Here is a 17,118-nt window from a genome sequence, read left to right on the forward strand (position 1 = left end):
TGTCTCTTGAAAAGACCAATAGAGTAGAGGAAGGGGACCAGGGGGAGAGAGGAGGAGAGTGGAAGGGGAGGTATGAGAATCAAAAGTGACAAAATTATATTGCATGTATAAATATGTAACAATGAATGCACTATTATGTACAATTAAAACGTACCAATAAAAATAAAAAGAAAACTGCCATGTTTTAGAAAACAATCCTGTATCACTGATTTATTGAACTTGGGGACCAAGAGGGAACTTTTAAACTCTTTCTGTGTGTGGTTCTTCCTACGTCTGACCAATCTGTCATTTGTAGGAGAGGTACATCCAGGACACATCTTCTCTGCTTTACTCAGACCATTTTAGTAGTTGCCTTGGTGAACTTTGTGATCACACAGAGGAATATCAAAGTTAAAGACCCTCAACTATGTCCACCTACTGGAGCAGTCTTATTGGCCCAAGTGGGATAGCTCACTTGGGAATAGTATGCTGGAGGACCTCAGATCTTTAGCTTTTCTGATTTCCTTTTGCTGAGATTTTAATGGTTGATTCTATGGGTCACAATGTTAGGATACTGCTAGGTTGCTCAAGTGAGTTATGAATGGGTCATCAGTTGCATTTTTAAATGCCCTTGGAATGGCTTGTAATATGATTTTGAGTGCTTTAATTGAAAATTAAATTGTGATTTAATTGGCATAGCATTTGAACATGAAGCTCAAGTGAACTTTATAAAGATGTTTTCAGGAGTAAGTGAAGTAATTCTAGAATATTTTGGTTTCCTTAGGTTAGGTAGATCTGAGCAAAGGGGCTTAAATTATTTATTTTTACATCCTAAGGAGGATAATGTATGAGCTGATTAAATCTCTATATGTTTGCAGTTGACAATACTAAATCTAGGAAACAACCTTTTAGAAGAAGTCCCAGAAGAGATGAAATACCTTACCTCCTTGAAGAAGCTTCATTTATTTGGAAATAGGATTTGTAGATTTGCATCTGGAGCATGTGGTAAGTTAGTCAAAGAATGACATTATAGTTTCAAATTTAACCCCTCATATTTAACAATATTGGACCAAAATGAGAAAGAACTTTTCATGCTTTAATCACTTTTTGTTTTTGGAGCTATTTACTTTTGTTCTTGAAATTAAGACATTTTTGAGGAAACACTTTTGCTTTTCAATTTTTATATCAAACATTTATTTACATGTGACTCTAAGAGAATAAATAAGTGTTAGTGTTAGGCTTAAACCAAATTAGTGTTAATTTTCTCCTTTTCAGAATTGGTGTACATTAAGACTCTTGGGGGGTCTTTTTCCTGAGCTAGAGTGAAATATTTTGAAAACCTGAGGGAAGCTCTCTACTGTTCTCCTTGTTCTTTTCATTTTTTCTCTGCCTCAGATATTAAGTCACAATCTTTGATCAAGGTACTAAATATAAGTCAATTTGGGGAGAATTTTTAAGGAAAGATATGAGATTCAATGACTTACCGTTTTTTCTTTGTGTTTGTCTTAAGCTCAATAGTTCGCCATTCAATATGACACTCTTAGTTAATATAGGTACAGTGGGTTTAAGGGCATATTTATGGCAAAGAGAACCAGGTGGTCTGTATAGCTTTAACTTGTGTAAGGCACTTCACTACCTTGTTACTTAGCTTTCATTGCAGTGACAAAATACCTGAGGTAAACAACTTAAAAGGAGGAAAGATTTATTTGGGTCCACGGTTTAGAAGCTTCAGTCCATGGGTATTGTGTTAGCTTTTTGGTCAGCTGCTATGACCAAAAGACCTGACAAGAGGAGGAAAAGTTTATTTTGGGGTTCACAGTTTCACAGGTCTCAGTTCATAAATGATCAACTTTGTTCTTTGGGGCCTGAGGTGAGGTAGAACCTTGTGGTGGAAGAGTATGGTAGAGGAAAGTGGGTCAAGACATGACTCCAAGGAGCAAAGAGTGTTTTACTCAACAAGACAAAGTATAAACTCAAAAGGAACACCCTCAATGACCCACCTGCTCCCGCTATACCCTCCCTGCCTAGGTTACTCAAGGCAATTATTGCTATCAGTGGATTATGCACTGATTAGGCAAAAGCTCTTATAATCCAATCATTTCTCCTCTAGACTGTGTTGCATCATCTCTCACATGACCTTTTGGGGGACACCTTATATCTAAACCATAACAGGCACCTGGCCCTATTTTGGGCCTGTGGTGAGGCAGCATATCATAGTGGAAAGTATGTGAGGAGCAAAACTGCTGGCCTCATGGTAGCCTGGAAGCAAATAGAGAGAAAGGAAGGGGCTGGGATTCTAATACCCTCCTCAAGGGCAATCCTCCACTGTCCTAACTTCTTTCCACTAGGTCCTGCCTCCTGAAAGTTCTACCATCTTCCAATAGCACCATCAGGTGTGGACCAATCCATCAACACATAAGCCTTGGGGAATATTGAAGATTCAAACCATAACAGTTCCTAATTGGCAAAACTAGAGATAGGTTATAGAATTTATGAATTTCTGTGGAATTTGGGGGAATGGGTGCCATACATCATCTGCAATCACTTTCTCACATAACAATTACAAGTTTCTTTATTTCTATTTTTTTGCAAGGTTGGGGATGGAACCCAGGGCCTTGAATATACTAGGGAGAGCTCTACCATTGAGCTACAGCCTGAGCTCTCAAGGTATAACTTTGAAAAATCCCCTGTGATTTATTTAAATGATATTCTATGTCATACCCTGATTATCCAGGAGAAGTGGTTTGGTATCAGGGTGTTGAGTGCTGTCCAGTGTGGGTTGGAAACCTTGCTGTGTTACATGGACCAGGGTAAACATGCATCCCCAAGTTGAGTCAGTCATACACTCTCTTTCTTGAGGATTGTGATAGTCTAAAACAGTTTAACTGATCTGAGAAAAATCACATGACCTGAGGCAAACTGAATGAGCTGAATCTGGTAAATAAATAAGTTGGTTCTGTTTTATTGGCCATTTCAAACTTTTGAAGTAGGTGCCAAAATTTTCAAGTAGGAAAGTTTGCAAAAAAGTCTAGACCTCTGACTTTTTTCTATCTGTTTCTAAAAGAAACAACACTGCCATCACATTCCCACATGACAATTGCAAGGAGCTGGCTGCATGGTGGTGGCCCTCACTGACAAAGCATAAGGCTTTCTAGATTCCTGTAGGCAGTTGAGATGGAGAACTCTGCCCTGTCTGTGAACATCCAAATGCAGGAGCTGTGGAATGGTCCAACATGGGAAAATAGAGCAAATCTCTTCAAAAGAGAAAGAATGTGTTAGGTGGGGAGAGACAGAGACAAAGAGAGAGGATATAAATATGAAACTACAAAACGCAAAAATAAAGCTTCTACAGAGATATCAGAAGAGTACATCCTTGGATCTGAGTGACTTTTAGTTTCTGGTTCCAGTTTGTGGAGAGCCTGGTAATACCTTCCATCCCTCAGACACTATGACTTAGCTTCTGGTACTGGGGTGAACCCAGGAGCACTTTACCACTGAGCTACATCTCCAGTTCTTTTCTATATATTTTTGAGACAGAATCTTGTTAAGTTCCTGAGAGTTTTGCTAAGGTCTCAAACTTGTTGTCCTCTGAAGTGGCTGGGCTTACAGGCATGTGCCACCTTACCTGGCCTCTATGAGGGTATCTGTCACCAGCAACCAAAGGAACCTTGTCCAAAGCAAGAAACCAGAGGGAAAACAAAGGTGTATATAAAAGTAACTAAACCTTATTTTCTAACAGATGGTTTACAAAATTTGATCCTGCTTAATCTGAACGACAATCATCTTACGTGGCTTCCTCAAGACGTGGGCAGGTAATTTGTTTATGGCAAGACTTGGTTAAATATTGCGCCCTTCTCTCCATTCCCATTCGTATCCTCTGAAAGGGTTGTGCCTGGCCTCATGTCCTTGGGGGATTTATACACAGCACAAAGGTATCTGAAGGACTGAAGTAAACCGATAATTTTAAGCAGATGATTCCCCCAAACACTTCGGAGAATTGAGAAACAGCATGACTTGGTAGTCTAAGTGGAAAAGTGGGGGTTTGAAACAAAGTTCTAAAAACGATGTTGTTATGGATTTCTCAACTCTGGGGTTCTTAGCACTTGCTCAGTCACAGAATTGGGGGCATTAAGTTTTATTTTATATGAGTGTTATAAGCAATTTTGAGCTTGAGGGAAAAGGTAATATAAAAGCAAAGGATTTAAAACTACAATGTTATTTTCATTTAAAAAAATCCATTTTATTATCACTAACAACAGCAACAAAAATGCTGTTTTCTCCTATCCCGCACATCTGCACAGACAAGCTGCCATTACAGTGACTTTCTGGAGCCAGCTGAGGGTCTCATCTTTCTGCAGGCAAAACACCCTCTTGGGCTTTTCCTCTGACAGATGGAGAGAGAACTCTGTTCAGGTTTACTTTGGAGACTCTCTTTATTGCCTGTTGAACAGAAACAGATGCATTACAAAGTAAGAGCATCCAGATTTTATGGGAGGTTACGAAACTATGAACAGGCCTCCACACAGGGCTTTCTGCACTACCTAAAGTCTGTTCCAATTCACTTGTCTATACCTCCAGCTGAGGTATTATCTTTTACAAAGGGACTTTTATAAGGAAAGTAATATTTTAAGGCAGGCACCTAGAAAAAAATTGAATTGATTTAATTTGTATAGAGGAGAAATATATATATAGTAATTAAAATGCCAGTAACTGGCTTTCTTTTTCTCTTATTCATCAACTGATTTATGTATTGATGATGATATAATGAAAAAAGGGTTACCTTAAACAATCTGGTGAATGAGGGTTAAGCCGTATCTTTGTGCAACCAGCCATATGACCTTGGCAAGTTATTTAATTGCCTGGAACTTCATTTTTCTCATCTCTTAATAGAAGAAGTTTGACAATCTGAACTTCAAAGTTCTTGCAGCTATAATTTTGTAATTTCATGATTTATAAAGCTTATTTTTGTTTGGAGTAGGATGTACAATATTCAAGGAATCATAAATCTCAGGTGATGGAAAAGTGAATGAAAGCTTTCACTGAAAAGAAGGATGGTACACTGTACCAAGTCCAGGTTGGTTTCTAGCTGATTCTGGGTTGTCTGTATTCTTGCTTGGCCCTAAATGCAAGCTTATCAGTCATCTCCCCAAGCAGAATTCCATTTCCTGACCCAGAGGAAGTTTTTTCCCTTTCCCATTCCTTAAATGTCTTCCTCTGCACAATTAGGATGATAACAGTACCTACTTTATAGGGTTGTTTTGAGATTCAAATATACTAATCCATAAGAGGGACTTAGGACTAAGTAAGTGTCCGGTGGATGTTAGCTTTTATTATTATGAGAAGCCATTTTTATTCTAGCTCTTTTTCTGTTTCCTTTATTCACCTCTTTCCAGAGGCAAGACAAAAGAGTGACTCAGTGAATTTGGGAAAAGTGCTGGACATTCTTGACTTGGTGACCTCCTTTCGCCACACTGTTAGGTTAATCACCTCAGCAGGGAAGGCTATGAATTTAAGTTCAATTCAGAAGAGGGCTAGTAAGGAGTCTGAGAGGGATCAGGGCACTCTATGCTTCTCCTCTGAGTCCCATGTCTTATTTCTCAATTTATTCAGAACCCAGGAGGGGCAGAGAGAGAGTGTGGTGTTTTGGCTTGCTTAAGCTACAAAGTACAGTTTGTGGGCTTGCAGTCAAACCCGGGGAGGTGAGAGGTTTACCACTAAAGGACTCCATCACAGATGGAGCTTCACAGCTTCACAAACAGGAGAATGTAGGCATTTTGGAGACAGAATCTCTGAAAGAAGGAGAGGCAGAGTGAAAGGGACCAAGTCAAAGGACTCAATTTTGTCCAGATTCACCATCAGTGAGGTTATTATGTGAGTCATTCATCAACTCACTGGGAAGGAAGGAGGACAAGAAACTGTAAGTGTAGTTCCTTCTAAGTTTTCCTTTGGAAAATAGTTTCCCTGCTCTGTAGAAATGGAACTGTAATGGATACTTGTTTCCTCCCTCTCATTTTCACTCCCCCAAGTGCATGATGGACACATTTATAATAGACTCCAAGTTCAGTTTAGTGCCTTGAAGTAAAAAGGAAAGGAAGAAAAGCCAATTCCCATATAGTAATCCAGAGTAAAGCCAATTAAACAAATGATACTGCTGGTGATGAAAATCACACAGTGCCCAGTTCCATTTCCCCAGATGTGAAGACTGAACACCTGAGAAACCCCAAGGCAAGTGTAGAAAACAAGTTTTATTTAAAGGATAGAACAGAAATAGGCTTCCTCTCAGACAAGGAACCCCAGAGCTGGATATCCAGAGATGTGGGGGTGTCTTGTCCCTTTTATACATTTTAGAATTCCTTTGTTCGCATGTTCTCCTTTTCCCCTTATTTTGCGTCTCTCCTCTCCCCCATCCTACCTATCTGAGAAGTGACCCAAAAGGTGGACCAAAAGGTAGACTGATCCAGGCTGGAAGGTAACAGCCCAGGAGGCATTAATTAACAACTCCTACAACTTTCTGCAGGGAGGAAAAAATCCCTGGTTGTTGGAAATGTCAGCATTTGATTTCCTCTCCAACCCCCATCTTCCTGATGGGACCCAATTATTTATTATCTACATTGACTGTCTTTTATCTCACCTTCAATGATTATAACAATGACTAATGAAGAAAACTCTTCATCCCTTTCTCCGCAGGACCTACCCACCCAATTTCACTCCCTTTCAATCTGAGTTTGCCTTCTAAGACTCTTAATACTCCCTGCAAATGACTTTGCTTTTTATTTTACTAAAAATTCTGAGGTCCCTCAATTCCCTTCTTTCAACCTCTTTCTCTTCATTGGTCAACTTCTTTCCTTTCTCTCCAGCTCCCTCATTGTCTCTGTAAAGTGCTGTTTTTCCATAGTTTTTGTAAATTCTTTCCTGCCCTCTCCATTTTACCGTACATCATTTTCAAAGATCAATAATGTCCTTAAGGTAGCCAAATCTTATGGCATTTTCTCTCTGCTGAGTAAAAATTGCATAAAATTTATGAGGTACACTTAAATGAGTTTTGGCAAAAATACGAACACCAATAATATATAGAATATTTCCTACCATCCAGTAATTTCCTCACATTCCCTTCTTATAAGCAACTAATATTTTGACATTTATTTCTGCAAATCAATTTTACCTGTTTTAGAACTAAGTGGATGGAATCATACAGTATATACAAATTCTTTTGCTTATATTCTTTTACTTAACATATATATATATTCATTCATATATATATACATACTTTTTTTCAGATTCATTTTATGGTGTTTTTATCAATAGCTCATTTTTTTTTTTTTTATCTCAAGTGGCATTTTATTGCTTGAATGTGCCTCAAAGCATTTGATTGTCCTTCTGTTTATGCACATTTGGGTTATTTTTAGTTTGGGGCTATAATGAATTAAGCTATCAAACATTCTTATCCAAGTCTTTTTGTGAATTTATGTTTACTTCTCATTTTAATTACTAAGAGTGGAATTATAGAATCAAAAGGTAAAAGGGTAGGTATTATGATACTTTTGAAAGATTTGCCAATGTTTTAGCAAAGTGGTTATGCCTTTTTACATTCTAATCAGGGTTTTAAAATTGTATCCATTCTGCTGGGTGTGAAGTAAAGTCTCATCATAGTTTCAGTTTGCATTTTTTGACGTCTAATGATTTAAGCACCTTTTAACTATCTTCTATTGTGAAATATTTTGTTCATTAAAAATATTTGTGTTTTGTGTCTTAGAATTGAGTTGTAAGAGTTCTTTAATGTATTTGGGATACAAATACATTGACAAGTTCATATACGGCGGGTATTTTCTTCTAATCTGCAGTTTATCTTTTAATTTTTCTAATGGTAACTTTTGAATAACTGAAATTTTGAACTTTGATGATGACAATTTATAAATATTTTTTTCTTTCATGATTAGTGCTCTTGGTGAGTCTTTTAAAAGAAATCTTTTCCTCTCCCAAAGTTTTCAGATAGTATTCCATCTTCTGTTTTTCAAGGATTGTAGTTTTAATTTTCATTTGAATGAATCTTGAATGAACCCATCTTCATTTGAACCCATCTTGAATGAATGTTTGTATATGTATGGTGGGAAGCAGTGGTTAAAGTTCATTCAGTTTCTAGAACCCTTTGTTCAAAGACTACCGCTTAGTCAAATTGCTTTGGCACCTTCGTCAAAAACCTAATGATCATTTATGGGTCATTTGGACTTTGTTCCGTTGATTTATTTTTCTATCTGTTTTAGTCCATTTGGGATGCTCTAACAACATACTATAAACTGGGTAGCTTGTATACAAGAGTTCATTCCTTACAGTTCTAGAAGCTAGGCAGTCAAGTTCAAGGAGATGGCAGATTAGATATCTGGGAGGACACATATCTGGGGGACACATTTCCTGGTTCACAGAATGGTACCTTCTCCCTGTCTTCACATGGTAGGAGGGCCAAAGCAACTCTTTGGGGCCATTTTTTATTTATTTATTTTCAGTTGTAGATGGACACAATACCTTCATTTTATTTACTCATTTTTATGTGGTGCTGAGGATCAAACCCAGTGCCTTACGCATGCCAGGCAAGCACTTCTACCACTGAGCTACAAACCCAGCCTGGGTCCTTTTTCATAAAGGCTCTGATCCTGTTTATGAGGGCTCCACCTTCATGACCTGAAGGCCCTCACCTCCTAATGCTCTCACATTGGTGATGGGGCTCCAACATACTAGTTTGGGTGTGGGAAGGACAAAAACTGTGAATCCATTACACTGTCATTTTTCCAGGATTGCACTATCTTGGTTACTGTAGCTGTGTTATAAGATTTGAAGTCAGGTATTGTGAGTTTTTCCCTCCCCTGTCCTTCCTCTCTTTCTTTCTTTCCTTCCTTTTAATTGTTTCTTTATACTAGTCTTTGCTATTTGCCTTTGAATTTCCATATAAATTTTAAAATTTATTTTTCAATTTTTTTTTTTTACTACTCAGAATCTTTATTAATCCTTGCAGAACCTGGGTGGTATTAATAAATACATAAATCAAGTAAGTACATGAATTAGGCTTTATTTACCCCCTTAGAGTGGGGAGATCATTTTTTCATTTTTACAGACTGAATTTTGATTCATTGTACACAAATGGAGTACAACTTTTTGTTCTATGGCTCTACACAGTGGAGATTCACACGATTCGTGTAATCATACATGTACATAGGGTAATGATGTTTGTCTCATGAGATTTTTATTTGCATCTCTCAATCTATAGATTTATTAATGGGAAAATTGACATATTAGCAGTATTTTTTCTTTCTGTACATGAACAAGATGTATCTCTACTTTTGTTTAGAATTCCTTTAAATTTTCTCAGTTATAATTTATAGTTTTTAGTGTAGAGGTCTCTCATGTCTTTTGTTAAATATTTTCCTACCTATTTTATAGAGAATTTTAAAAATTATGTTACTACAGATGGAATTTCTTAAATTTTCCAATTGATTATGGCTATAAGTAGAGATACAAAAGATCTTTAAAATATTGACCTCATAATTTGTCTCTCAGATTTAAGACTTAGCCCTTTTGTTTGTTAATTTCAATTATATCTCTTTGACATTTAAACTCTTGACCATCACTGTTTTTTCTTTTTAGTCAGCTATTTCGCTGCTATGACTAAATGACCTACCCAGCACAATTATAGAGAAAGTAGAGTTTTTTTGAGAGCTTACAATTTCAGAAGTCTTAGTCTATAGAAGGCCAGCTCCATTCCTTGGGGCTCGAGGTGAGGCAGGACATCATGGTGGGAGAGTGTGGCAGAGGGAAATAGCTCACGTGATGATCAGAAAGCAGAGAGAGAGGGTCTCCACTCTCCAGATACAGAATATATATTCTAAAGCCACACCTCAATTCCAATCTCCTCCAGCGACACCCTACCACCTCAGTTACCACTCAGCTAATCCCTATCAGGGATTAATTCACTGACTGGGTCAAGACTTTTACAACCCAATCATTTCTCCTCTGAACCTTCTTGCATTGTCTCACACATGAGCTTTTGGGGGACACCTCAGATCCAAACCATAACAATCACTTTGATTTTTGGATTCTCTTCTCCCACACCTTTACAGATTACCTGTTAATCTGGGTCTTTTTCTATTTCTCTGCTCATGACTTCTCTGTGTACCTTTAGTTTTTAATTGTCAGGTATTCCTATTTCTGAAGAATCCTCCGGTTGGCTTTTTCTCTCTCTCTTTCCCCGCCTCCCTTTTCTTCTGTTTTCTCCTGTCACTCACATGGCTTCCCCCATTGTGTGCATGGAATCCTCTCTCAATTGCTCTCACTGGCATGAACCCTTCCCCAATCTCCAGTCTCACACTTTCGACTGCCTAAAAAATAATAAGAGAAATAATTCTGACTTTGAGACCAGAGATGATATCGGTGTTGAGAATCAGATTCCGGGTCCCCGTTTCCCGGGTGTTGAAGACTGAACACCTGAACACCTGAGAAATGCTGAGTCAAGAGCAAAATGTTTTATTTGAAGATCGAACAGAGAAAGAGAGAGAGAGAGAGAGAGAGAGAGAGAGAGAGAGAGAAAGAAAAGACTCCTCTGTAGAGGACAAAGTCTAAAGCTGGTGCCTGAGGGAGTCGGGGTGTCCTGCTCCTTTTACAGATTTCAGATTCCCTTTGTTCTCATGCCCTTTCTTCTCATCATGCCTATGAGACCCAAAAGGTAGAGTGATCCAACGGCAGACCGAAGCCACCCAGGGGTATAGGCAGGAAAGAAGTCATCCAAGGGCTACTTGTTAACAACTCCTTTCAGGGAGGGACAATTCCCTGGAGACAGGTAACCTTAGCAACAGGTTGGAGGAAGGGGAAGTGCTCTGGAGACATTAGCATTTTATTCCATTTGAATCAGCCCCCATCTTCCTGACCCGATCATTCGTTACCTACACTGACTGTCCTTTTGTACCCCTTCCCCCTCCCCACCTCAATTTTATGGTTATACTGATTATTATATTTAATATGCCAGCACACAATTGGTGCTTAGTGGTATCAATTCCCTTCTGCTTCTTTATTCATAACATTTTCATATCTTAGCATTCCCTCCTGTTTCCCTCTTTTACAAGTTCTATTTTTCAGAATAAAATAATTAACTAATTTTAATTTTAATTCCATAAAAACTTGTGCTATACCTCAAGTACAATATCTGCCATATTAGACTCACATTTCCTTAATTTTCTTTCTTTCCTTCTTTCTTTCTTTCTTTCTCTCTCTCTCTCTCTCTCTCTCCCTCTCTCTCTCCCTCCCTCCCTCTCTCTCTCTCTCTCTCTCTCTCTCTCTCTCTCTCTCTCTCTCTCTTTCTTTCTTTCTTGTACTGGGAATTGAACCTAGGGATGCTTTCCTACTGAGTCATATCCCCAGCCCTTTTGTTTTTTGTTGAGACAAGGTCTTACTAAGTTGCTTAGGGCCTTGTTAAGTTGCTGAGGTTGGCCTTGAATTGGGGATCATTGGGATCCTCCTGCCTCAGCCTCCAGAGCCTCTGGGATTACAGGTGTGCAGTACTGTGCCTAGCTCTCCAGTATATTTTTTATCTTCACTTTCTGGTTCTAATATTTCTTTCTAAACTGTGATATCCAGAAGAGCAGGATTTGTGGATTGATTCACTTTTCTGTATTCAAGAACAATAAATTAATACATCTGCTTGGTACTGGATATGTCTTTATTATATTGATCTATAATTATATCTGTTTATACCTATATCCTTTCTATCCATCCACATGTATGTACATGTCTTTCCTTGTCCTCTGGCTTCCTTTTTGATATAGCCAATGTATATGTGTAAAGACTGAAAACAAAATTTTATTTTTTAAATCTAGATATTTATTACATAACATACTTATGACATAGTCATCTGATTATAAAAAATCTTTAAAAATTAAATTTCAATAAAGACATTTTTTGCTAAAATGATTTACAGTAGATGCAAACGCTTGACTAAAGTAAACCTCAAATGAGATACATAAAATAACTGACACATGGCTTCTGATGAGTTGTGCCTATACTGTGGATTCTCTTATTGTGAGCTTCATTCTTTTTTTTTTTTCTTAGATTAAAAAGTCTTACACATCTGAGTGTAAACTGCAATGAGCTAGCCAGCATTCCTATAGAACTTTGTTTCCTTAAGGATCTTTGTGAACTTCAACTTAACTATAATCAACTCACTTGCATACCTGAAGAGATTAAGTTCTTGAAGAAGCTCCAGAAGTTTCTTCTGGTCAGGAACTACATTGAAGTTTTGCCAGAGGTAAGCAAAACATGGAGCCTCATCTTTTTGTTTTGTTTAAGTGAGTATTATATGTTTTATCCGTAACCCTCTATATAGAATGAATTACAGGTTCATTTTGATTTTGAAATATGTGCTGGATGTCTTCCATTTTTCCTCTTTATCTGTCATCAATTCTTTACAACCTGCCCTGTGCCTGGGCAATTTATTTTTTATAGGCATCAGTGAGCTCCGTTGTCCTCTGGCTTCTTCGTGGATATGGCCAATGATATCCATTAGCAGGGAGTGAAAGGGCTAAGGAGAGAGAGTACCAGATACCATTACCATGGCACCCTCTTTGGCAGGGTGGGCTGGGTGCATATCTTCCTGGAAGACTGTAGCTCCTGTCAGGTGGTCCTCTCATAAACCATGTATACCACCCTTTGCCTTTTTAGAGGTAGGGTGGTGCTTCTAGCTTCATGGGTTTAGGGAGCCACTTTTCTTAGTTTGGAGAAACCTTAGCTTCCTTCCTAGTCTAAATTTTATAAATGGTGCCTTTACTAAACTCTCCTCAGATTTCCCAATTTGAGAGTTCTTTTCTATAGGAACATTTACCTTCCTGCCTCATGAAAATTAGAAACAATTTGACAGGGAATGCATGCTGTAAAGTAAATCAAGGAATAAAAAATTAACAGATTAGTCATGTATGTAAGTGGAAAATACCTACCGTTTCATTTTTCTTTTACAAGAATATGACTTAAAATTTTTATTTATACTATAAAATGATCTGTGACAATATGGTGGTAGGCTGTATATGAGTATTTTTCAAAAATTTTATTCTTTAGTTTCTTAAGAATTCCAATTTCTGTAAACATGTAAAACAAATGTTAAAATTACAAAATCAACCTATGAAAAATAAATTTTTATTTGAGGGAAAAATCAATAAAAGCAGTCAAGCATCATCATATGAAGGATTTTTATTTTTATTTTTTTTTAGTGTTCATAACAGCTCTATGACAGCACTTCTTATAATCACCAGTAGAAGAAGGAACAGGAACAATTGTAACTTGGATAGAGTATAGAAAGGACAGAAAAAGGGGTCATGCCCATACCTATCTGATTTAAACATCTGTCCTTCAAATTTGATCTTACTCTTATTGCAATTTTATAAATCCCAAAAAAGTATAAGTTTTTAAAATTAAAACGATAATCAGTCTTATCATGAACTTACATCTAAATAATGCCTTGGATAATTTGTATTTTTGGACATTTAATTTGATTCAATCTATCATTGTTTTCTTTTGCTTGCATTATAAATTATAAGGTATTACCAGAATACTTTGTTTAGATACAGAACAACTTATGAATCGTTTCTTGTACATTATAAATGATGTGTATGTCTGTACACAGTCATGAATGTGCACTTTTATGTATATTTTTTACCACTTTCCTAGTAGGTCAGGCACTTGAAGAAGTTTGAAGGATAGGCACATGATCCTCTGAGAAAATGATGGACTTAGGACTTATAAAATGTGTTCAGAAGAAAAAACCTTTACCACTTTTATTTGTCATTGAGGTCAAAGGACAATCTCTTTGGATTTGAGTTCGTATATTAGTAAGCAGAAGAGTTGAAAGAGACAGCATATGTTATATACTTTGGTCTTTAGAGAGAAAAATATTCTGTTTGCTTTCCAGAGCTGGCTTTCATAAAACAGATTTTATAGGTGAAATTAGATAATTAAACAATCATAATTCAGAGAAATATGTTTGAATCACACTACTTAAATGTAGACTGCTACTTCTTGTGGCTTTAGAAGTAGGGCAGCTAGTTCATAAGGCAACAATGGCAATAGAATTTCAAAACTCCAAAAAAGAATTTCAGAGTTCATAAACAAAGATAGATAATTAGGAACTAAAATAAGAGTGATAGACACAAGATCTAATACATCTTTCTCCTAACCATTCTCCAAAGGGTACAAGTCTTGTATATTCTTTTGAGAACATATGTTTTCAAAGATGCTGTCATAAGCTGAATGTTTGTGCCCCTCCAAAATTCATATGTTGAAACCCTAACCTACAGTACTATATTATACTAGCAAGTGGGGATTTGGGAAGTGATTAGGTCATGAGGGTGGACCCTCATAAATGGGATTATTGCCCTTATAAAAGAGGGCTCAGAGGGCTCTCTAGCTCTCTTCCCACCATGTGAGGATCTGAGAAGTTAGCAGTTTGCAACTCACGAGAGGCTATGCTGGATTCCTGACCTTTGACTTACAGCTTCTAGAAATGTGAGAAATAAATTTCTGTTGTTCATAGGCTTCCCAGCCTATGATACTTTGTCATAACAGCCCAACTTAGATAAGTATATTAACCCCTTCTTGGAGAGTTACAAAATGTATTACTATATTAAAAGTATTGAGAAGTCCTGCAGTAAAGCTGCTTAACTTTGTTAATGTAGAATTTCCTGAATTTAACTTAGATTTCCCACCTGATAACAGTATTCCATGGAATATGCCTTTGGGACATTGGACAAATGACAATTGTTTAAAAATTTAAGAATGTAATTCACATGTTTTTATTCGTCATAATGAATACTATGAATACTATCTTTTAACTCAGTGATTAGTATGTAGTTGGCATTAAATATGTGGTTACTTTTTTCTTCCTAGCATCAATTTATGATTTTTCTCATAATGGTATCATCGTTTAGCTTTGTGAAATCCCCTTTTCCCCAATCACTCTGTGAGGTTTGCATAGTGTTGACCTGTCCCATGGGTCAGGTCAGGTCCACTTAATCACAATATTCTATCCCACTGGCCATAGTGACTTGGTCAATGGTAGGCATCTGACGTAAGCTACACCAATGAGAAGGAACTTTGCTGGACTCATGGGAAGTAAATGCATTCTTTGTCTTGGGATTGGTGAACTGGGAGAGTGCAAGCTCAGATCTGCTGGTATCTATCTTGCCATTTTTTAGGAGACTCTGACTTTTATGTGTTATCACAAAAGAAAGAGACAGTGGCACTAGTGAACACTTAGAACCAGCTATATACAATGTCAACATTTAAAAAATTTTTTATTTCCTCAATTTACCCATTTGTTGGTTTGGGTTGGGTTTCTATTCACTTGCAATCTAAAGAATTCCAATAAATTAATACATATGACATGATAAAAGACTTTTCACAATCTGACTTCTTTCCTCAGTCCTTTTTGCTTACTGTTTTTTGGTCAAACTAAATGCCCTATGGTTCTATCCTAGGGACTCTTTTCCCTTAATGGAAGACTCTCTATTGCAAAGATATCACAGAATCTCAGTTTAAACTTTATTTCTTCTGGAAAGACTTGCCTTATCTCATAATACCAAATGCCCTATTATTTTTCCTCATATTTCTGTATTTTTAACTCTTTAGAATACTTACCATTCACGTAACACAACTTTGTCATCACCTATTTGTGAATTTTTAAATCTTGATTAAGAAATTATGGAGGATGTACATATATAAAGACAAAACCAAGTCAAGAACAAAAATATCAAGAAGGATCAACAGCAGCAGTCATGAAGGGCAACAACAAACAAATGGAAAAGAAAGTCAAGAGCCATAGAGTTAGTACACTCAAGTGTTTCAAGTGGCTGGAAAGCCCTTTTATTTTAACTTTTAGATACAGAGGGCCTATTGAGAGTTGGAAAGTCGTTTAGCTAACACAACAACCACAGTTTCATGGCAATGGAAAGGGACTTAGGAAGAGGACTTTGTGTGAATAAATGGCAGATTTCCCTTCAAGGACCTGCTACCCAGCTGTTGAAACGGGGATGTCAGACAGCCTCAATTGTTGGCTATAAGTTGCAGAGAGCCTCCTTTCTTCTTCAAGCTCATGCTCTTCCCAGAACATCCTAAATCTTGTGATTGACAGCAAGGCAGGGTTATGAATAGATGGCTTTTTCTGTCTGATGGAGAACAGTTTGGACGGCAATACCTACCTGTTGAATGGAGGTTATTGTGTTGATGACCTACCTCGATTTTTCCGTTTGCCAATTCTACTTATTGACCCTGCCTTTTATAGGGTTGGGTCCCTAAAAAACACCTGGTACCCCAAACTCCATCAATATCTGCTTTCAGGGAATGAAACCTGTGGTAAGATCAAAGAGATAGACAGTTGTCACAATTAAAGAGACATACCATTCTCCAGGAAGAGATTGGTTATTAAAGTAACAGGGTCATTTCAGAATTCTCTTGACAAGTGGTTGAAATCATTTAGTAAATTATACCCATATTTTTCAATTGATAAAAAAGTTTCTGATGTTTTAGTTTAAAAAATAATCCTACTTATCCTTTGCTTATTAGTAGAAATACTAGAACTTGGATGCACCGTTAAAACAAGGTGGTTACTATGGCAATGCACAGTCACATTGGGTGTATAGATACAGTGTCAGATTTTATTTCCTTTGTAAGAAAAGGGTTTTGTATGCCCTGTGCTAACCAAAAGGAATATTCATAATGCATTTTTGGTGGCATTATCAATACAGAAAACATTCCAGGATTGTTTTGTTTCTCAGATTCTTTCTGTTTTAATAATAACTGACTATTGAGTGCTCACCACATGTTAGGCCCTTTAGTAAAGCACTCAAGTTAGCAACTCATTTAGTCTATGCAACAGCTACTTGAAGTATGGATTTCTATTAGCATTTCCATTTTAGAAATGAAGAAGTCATACTTAGAAAATTTCCCACAGTTGCACTTATTTACCATCAGAGGTTACATCTGAACCTAGAGATAGTCTAACTCATAATATGTTGTGTTGCTCTGGAGTGGTCAGAAAAACTGGAGAATTCAAAGTTCTTTTGCATCCCATAGGGATCTTCTTAGGGAAGGTACACTGAGGAATTGATCAAGCAA

At 37.1% G+C, this 17,118-nt stretch overlaps 1 protein-coding gene across 1 annotated transcript in view; it reads left to right on the forward strand.

The window, feature by feature from the left end:
* LRRC69 (leucine rich repeat containing 69) overlaps positions 1-17,118 on the forward strand; it is a 106,602-nt gene that overhangs the window by 18,154 nt on the left and 71,330 nt on the right. The window contains exons 2-4 of the mRNA XM_079133948.1: positions 858-984; positions 3,719-3,791; positions 12,070-12,265. Coding sequence (XP_078990074.1) covers positions 858-984; positions 3,719-3,791; positions 12,070-12,265 — 396 coding nt within the window. The remainder of the gene's footprint in view (positions 1-857; positions 985-3,718; positions 3,792-12,069; positions 12,266-17,118) is intronic.

The sequence above is a fragment of the Sciurus vulgaris genome (assembly GCF_902686455.1).
Source record: "Sciurus vulgaris genome assembly, chromosome: 1".
Taxonomy (NCBI): Eukaryota; Metazoa; Chordata; class Mammalia; order Rodentia; family Sciuridae; genus Sciurus; species Sciurus vulgaris.